The following is a 22,957-nucleotide window of genomic DNA, read 5'->3' on the forward strand; positions in this document are numbered from 1 at the left end:
GACCATTTGAATCCGTATGTACGGTCCGGCTGCGGTCGGGGTCCATAGAACGAAATTCCTTTGACCCAGGGGTCATTGTGACCTTCGATCAGACCGCGAAATTCTTCTCGACCACTGATGGACAGGTTCTCAACCGATGGGACGAGGAGGGGATGCAGATCGAGATAGACTCGAGCTTCGGATCGGCCTCGAATCAGGGTCTGAAATTTGTCGAACCGGTCATCAAATAACGAATGATCGGGACGCGGTTGGTGCGTGGAGAGAAGCTTCTCGCACAATGTCTTGTCTTCTTTCACGAGACCAGCATCAGAGGGCCGCATAAAACTGCCTTTCGTCTCCAAGACCACCGGGTAGTTCACATCTTTGTACGCCGAGTATTTCTTGTCTGCTGAAACCGTGGATTCCGTGCCGTCACCGGATTGCGAAGGTCGGCGGCTTAACGAATCCGAGGACCGAGATCTTTTCGAGGGTGGCAGACTCATGGCGTCTTGGATATCGCATTCCTCGCTAGGTGGAACGCTTGATAACCACTTCTCCACAAAAGCACCGATGTCCGATGGTTGTAAAGGCGAGCAGGCTCTCTTTGCGGATGGGCGCTCGGTATGCCTGTCCGGCGATCTTGTCTTTCGTTCTGGTACGGGAGAGTTGGCAGGAGACGATTCGCGATGTAACTGCGTCACCTTGTCAGCATCTTTCCTCCTGTAGAGACCTTCATTGCATCCACTCACGTCGTCGGTTTTTGTGGCAGACGGAGATGGAAGTTGACGGTGCAGCTTCGAAAGAGGGATCTCAGGAGTGAGGTCTTCCACCAGGGAATCTGGAGAGGCGTGTCGAAGGTCAGATAAGCAGCGAATCTTGTGAGGACGGTCGCCGTCGTCGCTCTGCACGGCGTGTCGTTTGTCTAGAAAGTGTCAATGATCCATTGATCCTGCGTTCCCACTCGTTCGAAGCTCTTACCGTGCAGATTGGCCTGTTCGTGACTCTGCACATTCATGGCCCCTGTATCCGGTGATCCCATGTGTTACAGAGGAGAGCAAGCGCTCTCACATCAATCAGCACAGTGTCATGTTGGTCTCTTGAAGAGTTGAAGCCTTCGGGTCCGTTGGCACAGGAAAGTGCGCAGGCTGAGGCGAGTAGCACTGTCATCCAATCAAGTAGGCTAGGTTCGGTGTCACATGCGACCTGCGAGGGCGCTTATTCATCTAGGCTAAGGACAGGCTGCGCCGTCAATCACGACCACTTCAATCCCGTTTTGCTTTTCGCATGCGTGTCGCGACACAATCTTTGAACTACATGCGCCGACTTCATTTGAACCCATCCCTCAGAGGTTCAAAGACTGGCCGATGACGTGTGTGCGTGCTATTTTTTGACAAGGCCATTTTGTTTACACTATCGACCTCCGGCGGTCATCTTGACGAGTTCTTAACGAGTCTTGTCGCCCTCATCTTATCTCCCACTTCTGCCGCTTGAAAGACAAAGTGTGCTTTCTGGAGCGCGTAAGGAAGTTAAGAGACCGATAACCGTTCCATCCATTGAGACCCTCACTGTTTGAATCTATCTGTCGATTTCGCAGATTGGAGTATTGGCATAAAACGAAACGCCTTCCTCTGTTGAACACACTAGATCCAGTCAATATCGCTGACAAGTGGCCAGCAAATCTCATCGTCACCAATTCCCACCCCTCTTCTCTTTAATGGCTTTTGCCCACGACAGTCACCTCCCTCACCGAGAACAGCAGACCGCGACCCTGTCAAACTTGTCTCCAGGCGCCTCAACGTTTTCGGCCGTGGAACCTGCGCCTTCCATACGTCATGCCTGCTTCTTCTTATCCTCGCTTGTACCCTTCGCACGATGACCCTGGCCGCTACACCGCGTCATTCATTAACGTTTCAAATCGTTCCTCCTTTTCCACCTGATGGCTTTCCTCACTAGACTGCTCGATCTTATCCGCACATACACCTGGAGAGAGAACAAGGAGACAAAGCTCGATCGCTTCGACGGTGCGGTGCAGACTGGTCGGCAATGGCCACACAAGAGAATGTGCGCTGGCTGATAAGGTTGAGTTCATTGACAGTGACGCAGATGAAGCTGTTAAGATGTGGAAAATGCCATCAATGTTCTATCTATACATGCCTATTTGGTGTTCAGCCGCTGTCGAGATTAAGAGCAGAGCAGCTACCAAACTCAACAAGATGCAACTCGGAGATGACATGCTTCATAGTCTACAAACAAGGCGGTTCAAAAGCGCCGGCGGACATATCGTCGATGCATGAATACTGTCGTGGGTTATTATTGCCTGTCCGACTCGAGATTGTCGGTACCTGGGATCTTGTGGATTTGAGGACCTCCGCAGGCATTCAATACCTGCACGCACAGCACGATTCAAGATCGAGTTACTGAGCTCTTACAACGGTAGGAATAGACCGCATTTAACATGGACATCGCCAACCGCCATGAACCAGGACTCACCCTTCCTGGTGTGCAGCATTGGTGCTGCCTGCTCCGTGGATGGGGGTCTCACTCGTGCCAGAGTCGATCTGCTTTACAAGAGAATGCCGTGGCACTACTGTCGTAGCTGGTGTATCATCGGCGTGCCGACCTTCTACCGGCAATGTCAGACGAATGTTTAGCATGAATTTGTCATTCCAAGATTCTCCATATCAGACTACGACGGAGAGACACCGACTCAGACAGATTCAGTGTACTATACAGTACAAGACTAAAATAGGGCCGGCCAATTTACTGTACTGTCAGCTTCTGCCTTACAGTACTAAAAGAAGGGAGTGTCTCGCTTGTGTCACGGCAGTACATAATGAGGGAAGGCGATGGTCGAGAGGGGGGGTGAGTTGGTAGGAGACAATGCTGACGCCTGAGAGGGGTGTGACCGTCCTATTCGTACGGTACAGTCTTATGCAAGCACATGTCAGAGGCCGGGGGGAACGAAAAGTGGTCAGTGCGAGAATCCAGGGCTCCACTCCACCCATCCATTCATCCTGTCCTGCCCTGTTCCCTTCCCTCAGTCACAGCACTCTTCCTTTCTCCCTCCCTCCTTCTCCCCTCTCTCTCACTTGCCTGTCCTTCCTAGCTCTTTTCCACTTGTGTTCGTCCACAACACACGACTCGAGCGACGTGACCAGGCATGGCCATGTTGCTCTACCAAATACCAAAAGACACAGCTGGACGAGATGAGTGATAACCATGCCAAATCTTCCAATCCTACCCCGTTTGAGGAGCAGAAATCACCCTGCGACGGTCAGATCCTTGGTGCATTTTGGATTGTGTGTCTCCTTCGGGGAGACGCCTCTTTGAGTTGAACCTTGCCCTCCAGGTGAGCCTGACTCCAAGAGGATTGACTTTGCAAAAATGACTCACTTTCGAATGGCCGGCTGCTACAGTATTTGGAATCAAGACCAGGAGAACGGCATGATCCAGCCATTCTAGCTTTTGGCCGATCAATGATTTCTACAGTAATGCTTATTCCCTTTTGGTGCAAATTTCAAGAATAGTGAGACCACTCGAGGAAGAGAGGATGTGATTGTCCTGTACTGTACTGTGCGAGATCACATTCAGAGGACGGTCAGTGTGAGAGCATGTGGGCTCCACTCCATCTACCATTTTCATCCTGTCACTCCGATCAAACCCCTCTTCCCTTTCTGCCCATCTTCTACCCTTCATTCCTTCATTCCTCCCTCCCTTCCTCCCTTCCTTCCCTCCTCTCTCCTCTACCCTTTCTTCTTTCCTCTACCATTCCTCTCTTCCTGCCTGCCTCTGCCTGCCTCTGCCTGCCTCTACCTTTCCTTGCTCCCTTCCTTCCCTCCTCTACCCCCTTTCTCCCTTCAATGCCTCCCTTCTCATCCCTTCACAATCACTGAACGTCGCTTCTGTTCGTCTACACAAGAACTCATGCTACGTAACCAAGAATATGAGCTTTATTGCCGTTACAAAGTCTCCAAAGGACGCAGCTAAACGAGACCGGACGATGGACATACCAAAGCTGCACAACCCTATTCCGTCTGCTCAAGCGGAAACGCCCTGAGGCGGCCAGTTTCCGGTGCAAAATAGGAGGTGAAATCAACAATTTTTGATTTCCCGTTGACCTTTGCTCTTCAGCAAGACGACCAACTGAGCCCAAGACTCGCCCTCAAACAGGATGAGCAGTCAAAATTCTTGGTTCCTGGGTCGAAATAACGACGTGAAATCAAGTATCACTTTGTTGCTGCTTCTACCTGTCGTCCTGGGCATTTTCAGGACCCTCACTATGTTCTTCCTGGGTAGGAGCGCGCTCAAAAAGCGACAAAAGGCTGCAGTCATCGTGCAAGAAAGCCTCAGCATCCCAAAACGGCAAAAATGCAGAAAAAGTTGACAAAAGTTTCCGCACCCCTAGGGGTGCGGAAATCTTTTGTAAGTCTTGCCCGTATCTTCCCTCTGCCCTCAATGCCCTTCTCGTCTTCTTCCCTCTCTCTCACTCTCTCACTCACTCTCTCTCACTCCCTCACTCACTCTCTCTCACTCTCTCACTCACTCTCTCTCACTCTCTCTCACACACTCTCTTTCCTCCTGCCTCCGCCCTTGCTTCCCTTTCTCTTCCTAACTTCTCCCCTTCGTTTTTCTCCTTCCTGCGTGAACCCTTCCTTGAACGTCTCAACATCTTCTCTTCACAATGACTGAACATCATCGTTCCCTTGTTCGTATACGCGAGACATGAAATCACATGAGCAAGAGGATGAGCTATATTGCTGTCTCTGAGTCTCCAAGCCCAAGCTGGACGATATGAATGACGAGTGTGTCAATGCTGCACAGTCATGCTCAGTATGACGAACAGAAACCCGTTTCAGTTCCTGATGCCTTTGGACGGAATGGCCTCTCGGAGACTTGACCTCTGCAAGTCGACCTTGTGCTCTCATGTCGAGCTGACTTGCGGATGGACTGAGTTGAAAAGAAAGGCCCACCTCCCACAGGACCAGTCAACACGCCTTTATTTCAGCAACGAAATGAAGGCTTCCGAGGCTCACCGCAACTGCCCAATACTCCTATCCTGTGCACTATCCTCATGGGTGCTACTCATAGAGCGACAGAGGACGAACTCCCTGGGATGCGAAGGAACTGAGATGGTCCTCCAAATCCCACAGCGATGGAAAATTGGAAGAAAAATCGACATTTTTGTGCTCCACCTATTGACTCCACGATTTTTCTTCCAATTTTCCATCGCTGCCTGCCTCTCTCAAACCCCCTCTTGCTCACACCCTCACCCTCACCCTCTTCCTCACACACACGCACACTCTCTCCCTCACACACACCCTCTTCTTCTCCCTCACCCTCTCTCTCACCCTTTTGTTCACACTTCCTTCTCACCCCTCTGTTCTGTGACCGTACCTGATGGCAAGTACCCACATGTCAGGACTGGATGACAGGTTGTAGCGTGATCCGATATTTAAACCGTAAACTTTCAGCTCTCCCTTCCTGATAGGATATAAACTTCAAATCAATCCCCTGGTTCATGCAATTCTTACTGTGCTGCACCGAGCTTAACTTTTCATGATGCCAACTAGGGAGAAGGGAAAGCAACGCGACGTAGAAGGCATTTCTAGTGGCTTCTGATTTGGTCAATTACTATGGACAAGTGGCGCGAAGGCGGAAATCTCTCGCTCTCGTCGGTCTTATCCATATTCGAAATGGCTGGCGAAGTCAAACGGTTGGACCCAATGTTAGTTGTTTTCGAAGCTAATGTCACTCGCACGTTTGATTTACAAAAGTGGAATACGGTGCGACACGAGCAGGATGAGTAGAGTATTGACTGAGACCTCGCCTTAGTCTGCCTGAGCCATAGTTACAGTACAACATTGAAAGGACTCAAAAAATCTACTACTCAATGCAGCGCCCAGTGATGCCATACAGCCGAAATGACAAGACAACATCGCAGCATTTTTTAACCAAGCGATTACGCCCCGCTTCAGAAGCTGGGTCACATTTGACGTAGAGACCGTGGAGTTTTCTGGACTTCAACAACCACATAGCCCACATAGAGAAGTACCTCACTCTCGCCGTGCCTCTATCTTTTAAAAGCCGCTTCCCGAATTCCTGGTCTCATGGAAGTCTGTCATTGTCACCCCATCGTTGGAACTCATACACCAAATCGAAAACGTCTTGACTGCGGTTCCTTTACAGGAGCAGATATGGAATCTTCCGTCCATCCCGGTGCAACCCCTGATAGCTTGAAAGAGCTTTGGAATTCATTCGAGCGAGCATGCATGGAGTCTCTCACCGAACCGCCGACGGATATCGTCGACAGAGTGGCTGCTACACTAGAAGACGCCATATCCTGGCTATGCTCCCATAGTCCCCAAGTTTTCCTGCCGCGACACAGAGGCGACAGTAACTGTCAAGGCCCAAAGGTGAGCTCGTCCCAGCTACCCCCGAGATTGTTATCCAAAGTATCTCCTAAAAACATTTTCACTGAAGAAGCTACAGAAGCAGGTCGTCTCGACTTCAACAGGATTGCATCGTTTACCTGCCGGATCTCCTTTGACCGGCCGTTCACAGGCTCCATGGACGAGATTGATCCTCCATTGCCGGAAGACCCCATATGGTCAACGTTGTACCAATCAGAACAAGTTCCGCTGAAGCGAGAAAATAACCAAGAACCCTTCGAAACAGGCGGAGGCCCAGCGCCACGAGAAAATGTTCATATGGAACGAGTTTTCCGGAAAAGCACGCCAGTGTTGAGGCACTCGACCACGCACAATTCGACCACGCACTATTCAGGTTCACCTAATGCTGGACCTGTTGCAGTTTCTCGCTCGACTGCAACCTGTTATGTGGCTGGCGAATCATGTGAAGCTCGCGATTCTGGTGGCAGTCCCAGTTTGGCAGGACCGAATGCCGGTCAAGTGTGCTCGACAGGGGTAGAACACCCCGGTTGGTCACCGCAAAATGGAGCTTGTATCGTGCCGCAGTCAGGATATCAGGAGAACGGACAACAAGCAGGAAGACTGTCTCGGAGGGAAGGGGTTGATGATTATGACAACGACATGGTCAATGAAGAGGACGTGCGCGGCACACGTTCCGCGAATGGAAGGAAAAGAACATGTGCAAATCGAACTGTTCAATTCCCACGAAAGAAGGCGAAAGTGGAGCACACTCCAGAAGGATTGGCCGAGCGTTTCGGGACGAACAATCGGGGTGCGCTCATCTCTACCTTAAAAGAAGAGTGGCAAGATATTACTTCGCAACTTTTACCGGATATGGATACGACCGCGTCGATTGGCATGTCTCAACGCCACGACGTACCAAGCTTCGTCAACTTTGTCCTACAACAGGGTCGTTTACTGGAAAGGAACTCGCTGAGAGCCGAAGTTCAAAGCTTGAAGAATCGAATAGACCTTGCACACTACTATCAGCTTTTGTGGCCGCCTCCAACGATACCCGGAAAGGCGCCGACTCTCCCTTCTTGGCCTGGATGCGGGAGTGGTATCGACGACGTGGCAGGTCACCGTCCCTAGCGATGGGCCAAGGCAAGGGCGCGTCCACAGTGGTCAAGGATTGTCTTGTCGACCTCCATCTCTCCGATTCAAGATTTAAGGGTGTGCCCCCACGAAGCATGAGGCGCAGAGTCGAAAAATGGCGTGCCATCGGGGGATTTTGGTCCAAGCTGATCGAAGGCTTTGGACCTGGCATGTTACTTCTGGCCCCTTCCCGCGAGCCAGACTCCCGGTAAGGCCGTTGCCATTTTGACGTACTGTACAGAGTTTTTCGGGATCCTAGTAAGACCGCTGATCTGATCGCTACGTAACAGATATGAATTCGGTGAACCCGGACGAAGAGCCTTCTTGACAGCTCTCACCCAGCGGAGGAGTGCCTTCGACGCAATTTTACCTGAAGCTAACTAATTCATGAACCAAAAGTTTCGCCACCAATTTGTGCCTGTGTCTATAGACACATCATTCCCAAGTTTTCCAACACTGGCAGACGATCGACAAGGACATCAGCAGGATGATTGGAAGAAAATTTGAGACCTGCTTGGAGGTCGGCTCTGAAATCGCCGATATAATTTTATGGTCTCGTCAAGTTGGACATCGCACCAGACCACGGCACGATAGATCTCGTTTTACAGTAACTTCTGCGTATTCGAGGCGGATCTAGCCTTTTGTAGATGAAGAATGAAGGTTAAACACAAAGCGAACTAGACAAAGTATTCAATTCTACAGTACATTTGGCAACCGCTGCCGAGTCTGCAACCATTTACCTAGAGCCAGACGCAGATTCGCAGTCAGCAGCCGAAAAATTCACCCTCTGGGCCTGTACTTTATCCTATCCACATTGAGACATTAAAAATTCCCATTCGTCTCGTAAAACCTTAACATTTTCAGTGGACAGTGAAGCGCCAGCCATTCGGTGGTCAAGACACGTCTCTGCCCGTCGCTGGTCTTCGCGACAGCTGCCGGTTCCCCAGAACTTGAGATGTGTAAATCTTCCACTTCCACCACCTCTTGCTCCCAGTCCGTTTGAAGAACCTGGCTCATGCAATCGACGTGGAGGGAGAAGTTATCATGATTGATAATTCTCTCCGCCGAGCTGCAGGACTTGTTGGCCGACTTTGCCGAAGCCGGTCGATTTGTGTGTCGATTAGGCTTGTGGAATGAAAGCGGCGTCGATCCGACGAGGTAATGATGAACGAGCATGTTAATCAAGCAGTCACTGCAGTCTGTCAACCTAAGTGTGCTTTGGTTTCATTGAATTTTTCAAAATTCCTTACGGGAGGAGGTTTTCTCTCGGTTCCCAGGTGTTTTCGGCATCTCGATAACCCAGCCATTTGATTTCATACAAAACTTCCTGGCGATCCAGGTCGTATTTGGAACGTTTGATATATTCGACGTGAAAGCTTTCCAACTGACCTTTTGGTCGTGATTTCTCTGTCGGCGAGCGGTGGTGCTCTTGTCGACCCATGTCGTTTCCGATGACGGGCAGTTGACCAACAAGACTGGCGTGTGTCTCGGATTTGGACCGTTCGAGTAGAACCTCTACGAGACGGCTGCGTAGATTAGGTCGCGTGGACAGCGTAACTGTACTCTCATCTTCGTAGCTGTAGTCTTTGCCTTTGTGGGCCGTCTCTAGTATTTTGGGATCTGTGGCGTTCGCCATGTCAACGGCTGCGGAGTTGTTTATCGATCTGTGAGATAGTGATATACTCAATAGCAATGCTACTAATAAGAGCCACGCAACTGGAAAGAAGAGGGCTTGGAAGATTATGCTACCCTCCATGTATCTTGTAACAGCAAAGCCGGACCAAGATATTTCGAAGGCGTTGCTTATATAGAAGGCCGACATATGTACCACACTATCGACACATACGGAGAGCTTCGAACTCAGGACGGAATGTTGATTCCACCCAAAAATAAGCACTAACAGCAACGGGTACTCTCGAACGTCCAAAGCTGTGAATACGATATGCAGTATTGCTGCCAAATTGTCTCTATACCACAAGGTGCTGCAGTACAGCAGAGCCAGGGAGGGGTGCGTAACAAGGTAAAGATAAGATGGAAATATATTTTCTGTCAAACTTGTCTTAACCATCGTGCTTTTCTTGAAGTCTGACACTCCTCCTGAATCTCTGAGACGCATGCAATTCGGCACTCCAGTCACTAGCCAGTCTCCTTTGATTAAATTGGTCGTTCTTCTCTTCATCCTCATCATTGCAGCATGTTTCTTTTCTTGGGTTGAGGTTACTGGATCTTCGCACAGGATGGTCCTCCTAAGAATGATTGGTGATTTACCACTGAATTGCAGTTCTTTTCCCGCAATGTTATCCCAGAGCATTGAGCAAGGCTTCTTCACAGATCGTGCGAGGGAAGAAACGTAAACCAAAGAAGCTAAATCGAGATACTGTAATACCTTGACAAAACTCACGCATGAAGATGCACCATATAAAGTCCCGCTAGGTTCCATCGATTCGCGTCTTGGCCAGCAGGTGCAGTTATAAGCAGGGGGTGTTCCTGGCAACAATCATCAAAGTATATCACTTGACGCCCTAGGATGATTTAGCAGCTAAGCGATCGTCTCCTATTCCTTCATTTAACAAGTTTTGGGGCTGACTTTTATACAGTGGTCCACGGACTCGATGGCACATTTATTTGACCTCCCACACGAACTTCTTTTTCTGGTTGTCCAATACCTGTCGATCAAGCCTTACGGCACCAGTATCACCTGTGGCAACTTGTTCGCAATCTCACTGACTTCGAAACGCTTTCACGCTGTCGCACGAAAATTGATTTACAAAGCCGTATTTTTGCCTTCTCCAAGAGCCGCAGTTCATTTCGCTCGGACCCTCACAGAACATCCTGATCTAGGATTGCTGGTTCAATACTTCGAAGCAGGAGCTCTCGAGCAAATTGAACTCCAGGCCATTTCCCATCGCGACCAGAGACCGAGTGTGCAGGGCACAACAACTGCTCAAGAAGAAGCGCAAAGATATTTCCTGCTACCTCTGAAGAGGTGGCATTCGACCTTTCCACAGGTGGCTGAGGATCTTCGTTTCAACAACGGCGCAATCTGGATCTCATCCATACTTTCTCAGCTGCATCGTCTTGTGGAGGTCGAGCTGCAGCTCGGAAGATCAGCACAGTACCTGAACAGGTTGATAAAATGGTCCAGCGTCGATGCCAAGGGAGGGCTCCCATTCAAAGAATTAGCCAGTCTCAGCCTTTTGGCCAACGAAGACGCTGGCGTGGACGTGAAGTCTATTCTCCGGCTGCCCTCCTTGGAAATATTCAGATCTTGGAGTCTGCGCGGGTACTCTCTTCCGAACACGGTCGGGGATATAACCTCGCCTCTCCGTTACCTTGGTCTCTTTCATCCTCACATGGATGAAGCTGAGGTCGCGTCGTTGCTTCGCTGCTGCCAAGATTTACGCCAGTTCGAATTGCAACCTATTTTGGGTATGACTCCGGGAGTGCCATGGTATCATGCCAAAGCAGTGGCACAGGGGATCAGCGCAGGGCTCTATCAATGTCAACAGAACCTAGAGGTATTGACCATCGATACCTGGACCACCTCTACACCGGCTCAGCCCCTTGATCTCATTGGATATCGACATCTTACCAAACTCACATTACCAGCCACAGAAGCCGTGAAGGTGGAAGATGGTTGTGAGCCTCTTGCACGAATGGTCTCATTTCCAACGTCGTTAAAATTCTTGATCTTGGTCATGGCCCAGCGTGGAAGAAGTGACACTCTTTGCTCGGCACTACATCAATACGTTGAAAACGAACAGGTCTCGCCCGTTCTCAGGACTTTGGATGTCATCTGGGAGCGCAGTCGTACCTACAAGGCCCCTGAAATGACAAAAGTTGAAAGTTCTTGTGCATGTCGTGGAATTATCTTCCGTTCAAGGCTCTCTCATCGATAGATTGTTGACAAAAAAAAGATATCCTCACTGCCCTCCTCAGGGCTCAAAGGGCATTAGAATCAATAAGCGAATGCGAAGGAATAATTGGCCCATTGTTTTCAGAAGAGGGCGTCCGCTTTCATTGATCTTCCTGTTAATTCTCCTCGATTTCCAGCCCGAAGATTGCCCATCGTTCGAGTTCTTGACAGATACTGTACTGTCTCTTGGCATGAATAAAACCCACCATGTACGTACATACAGGAACGTACAATACAACAGAACTATGGAAGGACCAAAAGTTATCATTCATCATACGAGAATACCCACAATAAGGGTAGGATAAAATTAGAAAGACAATCCAAGCGGGCTCCTTTTTTGGAATTACCACGAGCCTATCCTGGGAATGGCCCACCGATGGACAGTCAACTTTGCTCTCCCCCGAGGACAAGCAAGAAAGATGATCTGGTCCCCTGCTGAAGTTGCCTTCGAAGAGCTCTCACTCCCTTCTCAATCCCCTTGTCAAGGCTCAGATTACATTACTTCTTAAAACGTACTCATACTTTTACTATAACTATCGATGGACCCGTAAAGCGGTAATCTAGAATGATTCAACCTTGCCTGACTACATTCTCACCTGCATTATCAGAGTGTCGAGCCTGCCAGGAACCTGATTGACGAGGAATGCTCTTTCCCACCGGACGATTCGTGACTGGACCGTCATTCGATGGACGACGTATCGCCGATTTTTCTCACCGGGGGGAGGATCTCCTCCCTTATACGCTCATCCCGCTTTGACCGAGAAGTGCTCGAAGATGTTCAAGCCACCCTTCTTCGGGCTGAAAGCTTGCTGTATCAATGTTCAGGAACACACTCTCCTAGCCGCGGCTCGGCTGCGAGTGAATTATCTGGCCCTGACGCGTCGATTGCGAGTGACAAAACCACCACGGACGAGTCTCACCTTTCCGCTGGTTTTCACACCGCAGTGTCAAGCCAAGGTGACCTACCTATCCTTACTTACACTGGCAGTTGAATCAACCCCTTCATCTACGAATGCCGTCACCACAATAGGCCAATTCTTCAAGTACGATCTCTACGCCGCGGATCAAACAGCACTGGTAGATGTGCCCCTACGGCAAGAAGACACACGAAGGGAATGCGATCAGGGGTATGGCTGGGTCAACATTGTCTATGAGGACACGGATAGAAGGACTCCCCTCAGGAAGAGGAAACCACGACACAAGGAACCCAAGCTTTTGTAACCCAGGAGGCGAGTCATGTTAATAATGCAAGTGCTGACGAGTGCACCCAAGCGTCACTAAACGGAGCATAATCTTGCTGCAATAGATAGAAGAGCTGATATTCCCAGTGATTGATTGGCATATGGTTGAGAGTGAAAAACAACGGAAGGGTTAGGTGCGCCATAGTTCTGAGATGGGTGCGAGGCTGTAGCCCCTGACGCTAAAAGCTTGGCTTGGCGATCAACCACAATCTACAGATCATCAATAAAAATTTCCATCGACGCGCACAGGCCCTGATGTATTGTTACTGTATAGGTGGGTGAGGCACTGGGTGTGAGTGAAAGGGATTGAAGGCCAAATTGTGAAATGTAAAATCTAATACCTTAAACCTGCTGTGTCCGGACGTGTTTCCTCCATCGAGCAGGCTGAGAGAATAATCAAGACTTATACCCCACGAAAAACCAATTTAAGTTCGGAATCGCACGTCAGCACTACTACAGTAAACTTTACTGCGCCGAGTGCCTCTATACATACTCATACCAGATTCTTCCCCATTGCCAATTTTGATTTCAAACTTAGGTCAATCTTCAAGTATTGTATTTCTAATATTAGAACTCAGAGCATCGAGTGTTCAGAAAGTGGTCACATCTAGACCTTCGAGCCCTAAGGATTGACACTCTATGTCTACGAAGGACTTCACATATAATTACCGCCAAATTTCTCTTGAAGTCGCCCTGGCTACCATTTCCACAGGACTATATTACCACATATCTAAGAACTATTGTTGTACTGTACTGACAAAGTCTGTAACATGCACGAATTCAAACGACTTTTAGTGTTTCTTATAACCTCTGTGCAGCTGGTCATGTCTACGCCTTTCGATACGCCAAGCCTTTTTCGCCGTCAATGTCCTGGTGATGCACTTACCGTCCTCGAAGGTTCTACTTGCGACATGAGCCAGGCAGATGCCCTGGCATGTTCGGACAATTGTTTTGACATAGTGAGTCATATGCGTTCAAGGGATCCATCTACAGCACTAACTATTTCCAGCTTCAATGTACTCAACAATCTTCCGATCCAAACACGTGGCTGACTTCGACCATCACTGCTAATACCCCGTTCACTTGGACTTCTATTGCACATTGTGGATTTCCATTCTGTCAGGTAGCAGATGACCATTATGTTTGTATGGGTCCGCTTGAGGAGAACTAGCTATTTTCTTCGATTCTTCGGAAAAGGAATTTAGTGTTGGTTATTACTTAGGATGTAAGCTTGGATACTGTAATAATTGGACAGATCAGTGAGATGATCTAAGCGAAAAGGAACGTAAATGGCCGAAGAATATTTTTTGGTCCTAAAACTCGAGGCATATAACTTCACGACCTTGGAAATTTGCAGGAACAACCCAACTTAATTTTTAATGTATGTAAACAGTTCTGTGAGGAGTCAGAGGCTAAAGCAATTCCACGATTGTGACTATTTAAATATCCAACGTACCTCGAACAGTTTCTTACCACCCACAAGTCTGCCTTACACCTCCCTCATAACCATGCCCATACCCATGCAGCCTGGATCCCATCGGCACCTCGCTCGTTCGGCCCAGAATAGAGAATCACGTATCGATTTGGGAGCTATCGGGAATGAACCCGGCTCCAAGTCATCGACCGCTCCAAACCACCTCGAGCAGATCGCCAGGACAGCGGAAAGGATCAACACATCATGGAAAAAATTGTCCCCCGCCACTGACATGGGAAGAGATATCAAAAAGGGAATTGGAAAACAGATTGAAAAGGCCACCGAGCCAGGGATGCTGAAACCTAGCGCATCTGCTCCCCGCCAGACGCCTCCCGGCGTGAGAGCGATTATGCTGACGGTCCGGCACGAATCACCGTGGAAGATGTACAAGCAGGGATATGAGCTCAAATTCGAGGACTTTGTCACCGTCGCCGTCGGTTTATCTCCGAATTCAGGCAAGGTTGCCATAAAAAATTACAAAAGACGTGAAGGGGAAAGAATCCTCGACATGTTGAACACAGTTCGCCACGAGAAATTTATCAGGGTGATGGAGGTTTTCGAGTGGGAACAGACGTACTTTGCCGTCTTCGAACACGTTTTCGTCTCGCTGGAGCAAGTGGTGGCTTGCCCGGCTTATCCAACTGAGCGACAGCTGGTCGCCATTCTGGCACAGGTGTGTTGACGTCCTAGGTGCTGATGGAGACCTGTTCTCTGACTAGATTAGATTCTGGAAGGTCTGTGTTATTTGAGCTCAATCGGGCTCCAGCACGGCTCGTTGGCATGCTCAAACGTACTACTGAAGCCGAGCGGAGACATCGTCCTGGGTGAGCCTCCAACAATGGCCGTATAGGGAAGGACTGATCGATTGCAGCCAACCAAGAGTACTGTTGTGCCGCTGAGGAACCAAACACGGCCGATGTGAGGGCGGTCGGCTATATCGCGATGGAACTAATGCAGAAGTATGTAAAAGACGATGGAGCTATCGGAATCGAGAATCCCAATCGCTGGACCGGGAACTCTCCATCCGTTGGGTTTTTGTCGATGACTACTTCTGCAGAGTCCGTGACGGAACTGCAACAGGTGAGGACTTGTGAATAAAAATATTTCTGACAGCTACTGATCCTCCAAGCACAACTTGTTGCAGCGTTCATGGCGCAAGGAGGACTTGGTGTTGTTGGAAGAGCTGGCTTCGTTCTCCGTTCGGAGAGCCTACAGATACTTCGATTGAGGTCCGGAAGCATTAAATCTAAGTATTCTTTGCTATGCATGATGAGAAGCTTTCAAATCGGTTGGCGATATGACGCTCCCTCAATCTCATATAGGAAAACCGTCCCAGACAAGCCTCACATGTAATACCATTCTATGTGAATTCCCGACCTGCGTTTGAGTTCGGGGAGATTCTGGATGTCAGACCCCATCACAGACCGTAATTCTACACATACGTTAAACGAGATAGAATAGTGAAACTTTGTCACTCCTAAGGCGCATTGCATTTCAACTAAGATCTAAACATAGCACAGTGCTGGGATGATCATCTTCTCCTGAGCTATTTAATCTTCAATCTCGTCCTTCCCAGCCATGGCCTGTTAGGCATCTTCCCCAGGGCAATATTCTCTTCGAACGATTCATCTCTCTCCCACCATGGATACTACTCAGATCTATGCGGTTGTTATCGCTGGCATTACTCTGATATTGCTATTGCGAACCGGGGTTTCCTCGTTTGCCCCCAGGCTCATTGCCACCGCTTCCTGGATACACCAATACTTGAGATCTACCTATGTTCTCAACCGTCACACCTTTATGGGTCCCTGGACTGTGACCGCAGTCTTGCTGCGCGTGACATATCTGGCAGTCAACGTGGTGTGTTTGGGTGTTGGTGTCGCCGATCTGTCGCATGCTGGACGCCGCGCAGGGACGTTGTCAGTCATCAATTTAGGTCCGTTGTTAAGTGGTCTCCACCTCAACTTTCTGGCCGACTTGTTGGGTCTCTCTGTCGGCGCCGTTCGAGATGCCCATCGTACGGTCAGCTTCTTGGCTTTTGGACTGGCCGCTTTTCACGTCATCGTGGCCGCCGTGACCGAGCGGGCGTTATTTCGGAGAGAACTAGAGAAACCGTTCGTGGTCATTGTGAGAGCCTCCTTCCCTCCTGCTTTTCTCGCTGCTAATCTACCTAGGCGGCTTTGGCATTCTGTATACTCATTATCACTCCACGACGCTTGGTCCAGAAAGCGTCCTATGAGATCTTTATTCGACTTCACCAGATTTTGTCGCTTCTTTGTGCTGCTTCAATCTGGGAACATTTATCGTCAGTACGGTCTCCGGATCGATTGTATCTTCTCATCTTTCTTGCCTTAATGGCAGTGACATTCGCTTGCGAAGCCGTGTTGGTTCTTGTCCGGAATGGATGGTCGTTCCGTAAACGCTCACGGGTCACCGTCACGAGCTTGTGTGGGATGCTGAAATTGAAGGTGCATCTCTGCAAACCTTTGAAAATCGAGCCTGGCCAGTACATCAATCTATGGATGCCCTCCGTAGGCCTCGGAGCCTTTTGGCAGAACCATCCGTTTATGGTCGCCTCTTGGTCCACCGAGGCGCAAGAATGTCTGGAGATTTTCATCCAGCCACGGCGAGGCCTGACGAGAGACCTTCTTCACATTGCTCGCCCAAATGGACCTTTCGAGTGCAAATGGGCCATGTTTAGCGGACCACATGGTCACACTGTCCCGGTTGGTCAGTACGAGACAGTTGTGTTGATCGCTGATGGAGTGGGAATCGCCTCTCAAGTGCCATACCTGAAGAAACTGATTCATGGCTACCACCATCGTCGCGTGGTCACTCGTCGGATCCATTTGATCTGGCAGATCAGTGATATTGGTAGGTATTCCGACTTCAGACCAGACTCCTGCTGACCATCTCAGATGTCGGCATTGCCGCGCAGCCTTTTGTGAACGATGTGTTGGATGAAGACAAGCTGGAGAGCGGTGGTGTACGTGATTTGTCACTTCATTCTTCCCCCGTCACTGATCAAATGATAGATCCTCCAGGTCTCCATCTACGTCAACCTCGACGATATTTCGAAGATCTCGTTTGGGAGACGAAGCACCGTCTACCCTGGAAAGGCCAATTTCGACGAGTTGGTGGAGAAGGAGTTAGCTTTCGAAGGTGAATCTCGAGACGACAAAACCGAAGGCTTTCCCGGAAGTCTTCCCTCAACCCCAATTCCCCCGGAGTATAGAACGCCATGTAAGCGGTCCTCATCTCTCTTCTAGATTCAACTTGACCGAATTCAGACGTGCCAGATCTGGCGAGACGAAGTGCTCTTTCCGAGTATTCGACCGACGAGTTCATGCAACCATGGACAAACGTGCCACTCCAGAATGAGGGCGGCGTACCTCACCCGCTCACACAGGATAAGCGGCAAGTGTCCGAATTGCGGCAGACATCGCAGGGCTCGACCCTCATCCTCAGTAAGTCTAATCGTTCCTGAAAAATAGCACAAACTGATCCAATTCAGTGTCGGCATTTGCGGAAACTCATGACGTTTTGAGGAGATTGGCACGACGGCATCTTCATGAAAAGGTGACCTTGGTCGAGACGGATTTCCAACCCTTCATGAGATAGATCTAGAAGGAGGCCACCAAGCCGCATCATAGGTTCTCTAATCTCAGATTAGCCATGACAAAAAGATGATTCCGTAAATGAACCTAACGGAGACGATCTTTTCTTAAGTCAGAATAAGGTTAATATTGGCATTACTTCGCCCATGTCCACATCACGTAAGCAATACTCACCTTTCCTCCAATGAAGATTAAGATTTACTTGGCATGCATATCATGTATAAAGACCGTCGCGTTTTCTCCGGGCAGAACTGGAAACTTTGGGCCTGTAGAGCATATTCGTCCATTAAGGCTGTCTCTTCTCCTTTGACCGTCTCCGCCCCCATTCGGTTACTTTCGCTTTGTCTCTTTTCTCGAGAGACTGGGTTCGTGGGACACTTGCCCAAACAGAATGAATTTCCAAGGCCTGCTTCTCCCTGAGATATGGACGGAAATCTTCAATATGATGTCCAAGGAACGGCACTTGTGTGAAGAAAATCATATCAAGAGTGTTCGTCTTACATGTCGACTATCCAACTAACTTGCGACCTCTTTTCTCATGTCTGAGATGTCTTGTGCGCCTCGGTCCTCCAACTTGAGTAGGCTTACAGCCGTATCGCAACACCCTGTTCTCCGTCGATGATGGATCAAGTCGATCGTCCATTCTCCGACACGATATAAGCGTTAGGAAACGTTGCTCGATTTCAAACAGCATTACAATATTCATCCCCCGCTCCAGTACATCTATCTCGTTACGAAGTGAATGAGTGGAAATCCTCTTGGTTTCGTGGTATGTCGAACACCAAAACACTTCTGATAAACGATGCGGCTCCGGGCCAAAAATAACTATCAGTCATAGTCTAAATGAACACCACATACAGTACATAGGAAAAAGTCAAAACCCCACCCCAAAGGCGGTTCACCGACCGAAGATGTCTGGAACCATGTTAGAACTCCAAGATGCTGTCCGCTTATGTCTCATGCAGCCTGCAACGTTTGACCCATAAAGGAATGTCCTTCACAAATCGCCGAGCGATGCCTTCCTCTATTTCTCCTTGCTCAACGAGGAAACCAGGATTCTGGTCCTCATAGACCAAGTCGAGGTCGAAGGCTTTCTCGAGAAGAAAGTCGGCTGCTTTTTGATATTCATGTTTATATGATTCGTTCTTCACCCGAGACTTGAGCCAGTCACAGTAGTCTTGTAAATTAACGTCGTGGTGGCCCGCGATGTCGAGACGCATGGTTTCGGGCCACTGCATGCTCTTTGACTCTGTCGAAGATTGAGGAGGCAGAGCGTTGGTGAACTAGATGAGGTCCTGTCGAAAGAAACAGATCTGCTGTTGACACGTTTCTTCCGCGGGTATTTGCGTCGAAGGCTGTCCGGGATGTCGTCGTGAGATTGAAGACGAATTTTATCCTCGACATACCTGACGAGAGTTCGTAGATGGCTCGCTTTCAATATGTACAATTTCTGAGATTCAGTGTCGCACCAGCACCAGAAATGATGGATACCGGGTGGCCCCGGACAACGCATTAGGGCATAGACCTATCGTCAAGTAGAGGGATTGGCTGTTGTGGGTTCTTCGAGGTCAACTTGAGCGGCACGGTCAGCCAGCATGTGTGGGTAGCCAACCCCCCAAGTTTCGTAGTTTTAGTCGCTGCTCTATTACAGTAAACTTGGTTGAAGGTTGTAATTCCCTGGGTTATTAAGCTCTATATAGTGTCATTTGCCACATACAGCGTCTACATGGTGCATACTGTAGTTCAAATTCCCTTGAAGCGCGGACAGCTTCCAAATATGCACAGTAAGTCAACTGTCAATTCATACATAAATCACGCAAGATCCGCGTTTGGAGACCACCTAGTAATAATGGCACAGCCAAACAATTCCTCAACGTGGCAAGCTAGACCACCTTACCGGCCCTATTCGCGATGTTGACAGGGTGGAAATAAGAAGTACGCCCGTCAGTCTCAACATCCTCTGTATATGCAACAGCGATCGTCTGAAGAGCAATGAGGAGATTCCTCACCGCCGAATGGTACGCCAGCATCTTATACGCACACAATCCCAGGTGCTCAAGGACCACTGCAGACATCTCCAATGTCGCCTACTGCTCAGGTTTACTCGTTCATGCCCGTTTCCGGTAATCCTCAGCACAAGCGACCCCGCCAAGGATACGAAGAGATAGATAGATTGTACAAATGTGGCTGGAATGGCTGTGAAAAGACATATGGCACCTTGAATCACCTAAATGCGCACGTGAATACACAATCCCATGGTACAAAGATAACACCAGAAGAATTCAAAGAGACTCGCAAAAAGTGTAAGGCCCGTAAGATGGAGGAGGAAGAGCGACGAAGACAGGTGGTCGCTGAAGCCTGCAAATTGACGATGCAGCTGGAGATGCAGACCGAGCTCCGAAGCCAAGTTATGAACGGAACGGAGACAGACCTTCGCTTCCTCCTATCGACACTCAATGTGCAGACAGACAAACTCAGGGGCGAAATTGTCAACATCAAGGCGGAATGCTCTACTCACATGAAAATGGGCGGATGGGCAGCTATGCTAACTATCTCAGTTGTTTATATGGCCCACATGGTCAGATCTACCGGCAGCGTCAAGGTCAAAGCAAGTGGCTATTTGATGGCTTGTAAGTGTAGGCCTCTTAATCTCAATGATTCCATACTTGCATGACAGTGGCGCAGTGTCTCTTTGTTTTCCCCATTGATTAAATCACTTTTTTGTTCACTTTTTTGTTCACTTTTTTGTTCACTTTTTCTCAGAACTTGACGGATGGGAAATGGCACGGTGCTACAAGATGTTAGCCAAGGATATTAGCTTAATATGGCCGAAAGATGGACCTCTGAGTCGACAAACTCCATTTCCCTGGCCCACAATTATCAGAGTTTCAGAATTCATTGCGTAGAGACGGGGCTGAAAGGGAAGAAATAGTCAGTCACAGAGAGGAGTTCAATACGAAACTTGAAAAGGTCATCATACTGTATCGAGGAACATTACCAATAAATCACAACAGCCTCAGTGAGCTCAGGGGACGAGCCCGGAACCGGCGGTGGTTTGGCGTCTTCGCCGTGCAGGGAATATGCAGTCGGAGGAACTACGGTGCCTGATGTCAAATCCACGTGGTTACTTCCTTAGCAAGTTCGTCAGATACTGTATACTGTAAGAACGTTCATCGTACTATATAACAAGACCAAGTAGGTAGGATTTCCCAACTCTGTAAATCGCGCGGCATTCTTGACCCAGAATTTTTGCCACTTGGACACATTTAGCCCTGGGGAATTTCGTCCTCCAAAAAGTTTCCCTCGCCATGCGGACCAGCCGAGCACGACTGGAGGATGCAAAGTTCGAAACGGAAAGGCGCAGGCAACATCGAGGGACTGCACGTATTTCTCTTGATATTTTAAAGTTTCAATTCGAGGATCACGAGCAACTTGATAAAGACAACATTGACCGTCTGAAGGGCATCTACCGACGCGAAGGATGTCGACCACACTTTATCAACAATCGTATTTTGGTCGAAATTGATGAAACATGTTTCGAGGCCGCCCTTGCTCTTTCAGGTGTGGCAGCAACGGAGCTGCTCACCCCCCGAAGAGATGACTACCCGGAGCTTCGATTTCCTATTGGTGCAGAAGTCATCTGCCTCCATGGAAAGCACCGTATCCAAGCCGGTCGCGAATTTTTGTCTCCTCGGGACAAATGGTGGATCGCTGACATCTATCTTGGTGGTGAGTTACAAAGCACGATGAACGCTGTGGACTGATGTACGGGCCAGGGCTGTCGACGGATGTGAAGCGCGGCCTCGTCGAGGAATACGCGAACGAAAGCATTCCCACGGACGGAATGATCTTCTACAAGATCCGCCTGTACCACTTTCAGCGCAACCTCAGCTTTGAGTCGAGATGGTGGGCTCGCCTCCGAGGCTGCCGGAGTCGTAATTTGAAAGCACTGTTAAAGCACCCTGAACTCACAGCAGCTTTCGACGCTCTGCTCGATGTACCCGGCCTATGGGGCGGAATGTTACTTACAACGCTTCACAAAGTGCTGGGACTGAAGTCTGACGACGTAGGTGGTGCTACCAAACATTGACTTGCCATGGACCGACTTGTCGCAGGAGATACTGAATTATCTTGAACATATCCGACGATTTTGGCACGATTTGGTTGATGGTGACCCCAGTGCCATGCAAAGGTTTGATCATCGAGACGTGAAGGCGCTGGAGCTCCGAGCTCCAGGTGTTTCCACACATGATGCGGAGGAGATTGAAGCCCAAATCCGTGCCGGTCGAATTCTGAGAGCCTTCAGTGAGGAGGAGCGACGGCACATTCTTCAGCGATTATGCGGATTTAAGTACCTGATCCCATCCCTGCATACATTTTTCCGGGATGTCACCTACTGGGAGGCGTGCGTCGGGAGCGTCAAGCACTTGATGACGTTATCGCGCCGCGACACGATCTTATCGGCCTTTGAAGGCCGATTTAGCGCCACCAATCAACACGATGACCGAGTGGTGATCCAAGTGGGTGAGTCACGGTTTGAAACACTTCAAGGCCCGCGCGACGCACAGATAGACCTCAGTTTCCGCCAGATCATCGCCTTTGCCATGAGACACTTTGTCGACATCCCACGGGAGCCGATCAGTGACGATGTGACCGTCAGACCTCGTGTGAAAGCTAATCGAGTCACACTGCGCCAGTTCGCGGAATTGGCCATTCGTGTCGGATTCGAGTCACCTGAAATTCGCCGGCTTTTGGATATGGAAGAATTGCTGGATTCTCCCAATGCTCCGGAGTTGTCCAGGCCATTACTCGTCACTTCAGGTCCTGGTGAAAAGCTGCAACGAAGATGCGGGTTACCCAAGTTGGACAATTTTCAGAACGATCAGAATTTCTTATTCCTCCCCCACCTGCACAACCAGCAAGATGACAATGGTGAAGGCATCACGTCATTTTTCGTCCTCAGATCCTTTTATTCCGCCTTCATGGGACCGTCGGATCTCCTAGACGACTTGTTGGCTCAGGTATGGAATCAATTAGTGACTTCTCAGCATAACGTTGATGCCGCTGAGCAGCACTCTCGGCAGGAAGAACAAACACGGGAAGAACAAGCCCAACAAGAACAACGTGAACAAGAACAACGTGAACAAGAACAACGTGAACAAGAACAACGTGAACAAGAACAACGTGAACAAGAACAACGTGAACAA

General features: G+C 49.2%; 9 protein-coding genes across 11 annotated transcripts; 7 read left to right on the forward strand and 2 right to left on the reverse strand.

Annotated features, from left to right (window-relative positions):
* On the reverse strand, positions 1 to 1,108 carry PV06_11786 (the record flags this gene model as incomplete). 3 transcript variants are annotated; one of them, XM_016413515.1, is made up of 3 exons in its annotated part: positions 958 to 1,108; positions 729 to 901; positions 1 to 671 (listed from the first exon to the last, which is right to left on the reverse strand). In XM_016413515.1, coding segments are annotated over exons 1-3 (903 nt in total), but the record flags the coding sequence as incomplete, so codon positions are not given. The 3 variants fall into 3 exon arrangements, with proteins under 3 accessions (XP_016256098.1, XP_016256097.1, XP_016256099.1); XM_016413514.1 differs by having other exon boundaries at positions 1 to 901; XM_016413516.1 differs by having other exon boundaries at positions 729 to 1,108.
* A 141-nt stretch (positions 1,109 to 1,249) lies between these two features.
* PV06_11787 (uncharacterized protein) lies at positions 1,250 to 3,577 on the forward strand. The gene is made up of 2 exons (XM_016413517.1): positions 1,250 to 3,328; positions 3,396 to 3,577. The coding sequence occupies exon 1, from the start codon at positions 2,023 to 2,025 to the stop codon at positions 2,398 to 2,400; it is 378 nt and encodes a 125-aa protein (XP_016256100.1). The 5' UTR covers positions 1,250 to 2,022; the 3' UTR covers positions 2,401 to 3,328; positions 3,396 to 3,577.
* Positions 3,578 to 6,545: 2,968 nt separating this feature from the next.
* Positions 6,546 to 7,499, forward strand: PV06_11788 (uncharacterized protein; the record flags this gene model as incomplete). Its single annotated transcript, XM_016413518.1, has 1 exon — positions 6,546 to 7,499. One exon carries the CDS (start codon positions 6,546 to 6,548, stop codon positions 7,497 to 7,499), a length of 954 nt encoding a protein of 317 aa, XP_016256101.1.
* Positions 7,500 to 7,501: 2 nt separating this feature from the next.
* On the forward strand, positions 7,502 to 7,886 carry PV06_11789 (uncharacterized protein; the record flags this gene model as incomplete). The annotated part of the gene is made up of 2 exons (XM_016413519.1): positions 7,502 to 7,710; positions 7,793 to 7,886. 2 exons carry the CDS (start codon positions 7,502 to 7,504, stop codon positions 7,884 to 7,886), a joined length of 303 nt encoding a protein of 100 aa, XP_016256102.1.
* A 2,228-nt stretch (positions 7,887 to 10,114) lies between these two features.
* On the forward strand, positions 10,115 to 12,639 carry PV06_11790 (uncharacterized protein; the record flags this gene model as incomplete). Its single annotated transcript, XM_016413520.1, has 2 exons — positions 10,115 to 11,141; positions 12,407 to 12,639. 2 exons carry the CDS (start codon positions 10,115 to 10,117, stop codon positions 12,637 to 12,639), a joined length of 1,260 nt encoding a protein of 419 aa, XP_016256103.1.
* A 3,135-nt stretch (positions 12,640 to 15,774) lies between these two features.
* Positions 15,775 to 17,754, forward strand: PV06_11791 (uncharacterized protein; the record flags this gene model as incomplete). The annotated part of the gene is made up of 6 exons (XM_016413521.1): positions 15,775 to 16,260; positions 16,308 to 17,007; positions 17,052 to 17,119; positions 17,169 to 17,376; positions 17,424 to 17,600; positions 17,648 to 17,754. 6 exons carry the CDS (start codon positions 15,775 to 15,777, stop codon positions 17,752 to 17,754), a joined length of 1,746 nt encoding a protein of 581 aa, XP_016256104.1.
* Positions 17,755 to 18,700: 946 nt separating this feature from the next.
* PV06_11792 (uncharacterized protein) lies at positions 18,701 to 18,970 on the reverse strand (the record flags this gene model as incomplete). The annotated part of the gene is made up of 1 exon (XM_016413522.1): positions 18,701 to 18,970. One exon carries the CDS (start codon positions 18,968 to 18,970, stop codon positions 18,701 to 18,703), a length of 270 nt encoding a protein of 89 aa, XP_016256105.1.
* An 860-nt stretch (positions 18,971 to 19,830) lies between these two features.
* On the forward strand, positions 19,831 to 20,462 carry PV06_11793 (uncharacterized protein; the record flags this gene model as incomplete). Its single annotated transcript, XM_016413523.1, has 2 exons — positions 19,831 to 20,380; positions 20,428 to 20,462. The coding sequence occupies 2 exons, from the start codon at positions 19,831 to 19,833 to the stop codon at positions 20,460 to 20,462; spliced, it is 585 nt and encodes a 194-aa protein (XP_016256106.1).
* Positions 20,463 to 21,058: 596 nt separating this feature from the next.
* PV06_11794 (uncharacterized protein) lies at positions 21,059 to 22,949 on the forward strand (the record flags this gene model as incomplete). The annotated part of the gene is made up of 3 exons (XM_016413524.1): positions 21,059 to 21,479; positions 21,527 to 21,816; positions 21,866 to 22,949. Coding segments are annotated over 3 exons (1,794 nt in total), but the record flags the coding sequence as incomplete, so codon positions are not given.
* Between the last annotated feature and the right edge of the window lie 8 nt (positions 22,950 to 22,957).

This window comes from Exophiala oligosperma (genome assembly GCF_000835515.1).
Source record: "Exophiala oligosperma strain CBS 72588 unplaced genomic scaffold supercont1.63, whole genome shotgun sequence".
Lineage (NCBI taxonomy): Eukaryota > Fungi > Ascomycota > Eurotiomycetes > Chaetothyriales > Herpotrichiellaceae > Exophiala > Exophiala oligosperma.

Coding starts and splice junctions, on each gene's coding strand:
- PV06_11787 (XM_016413517.1), top strand. CDS start 2,023: ATGGCCACACAAGAGAATGTGCGCTGGCTGATAAGGTTGAGTTCATTG.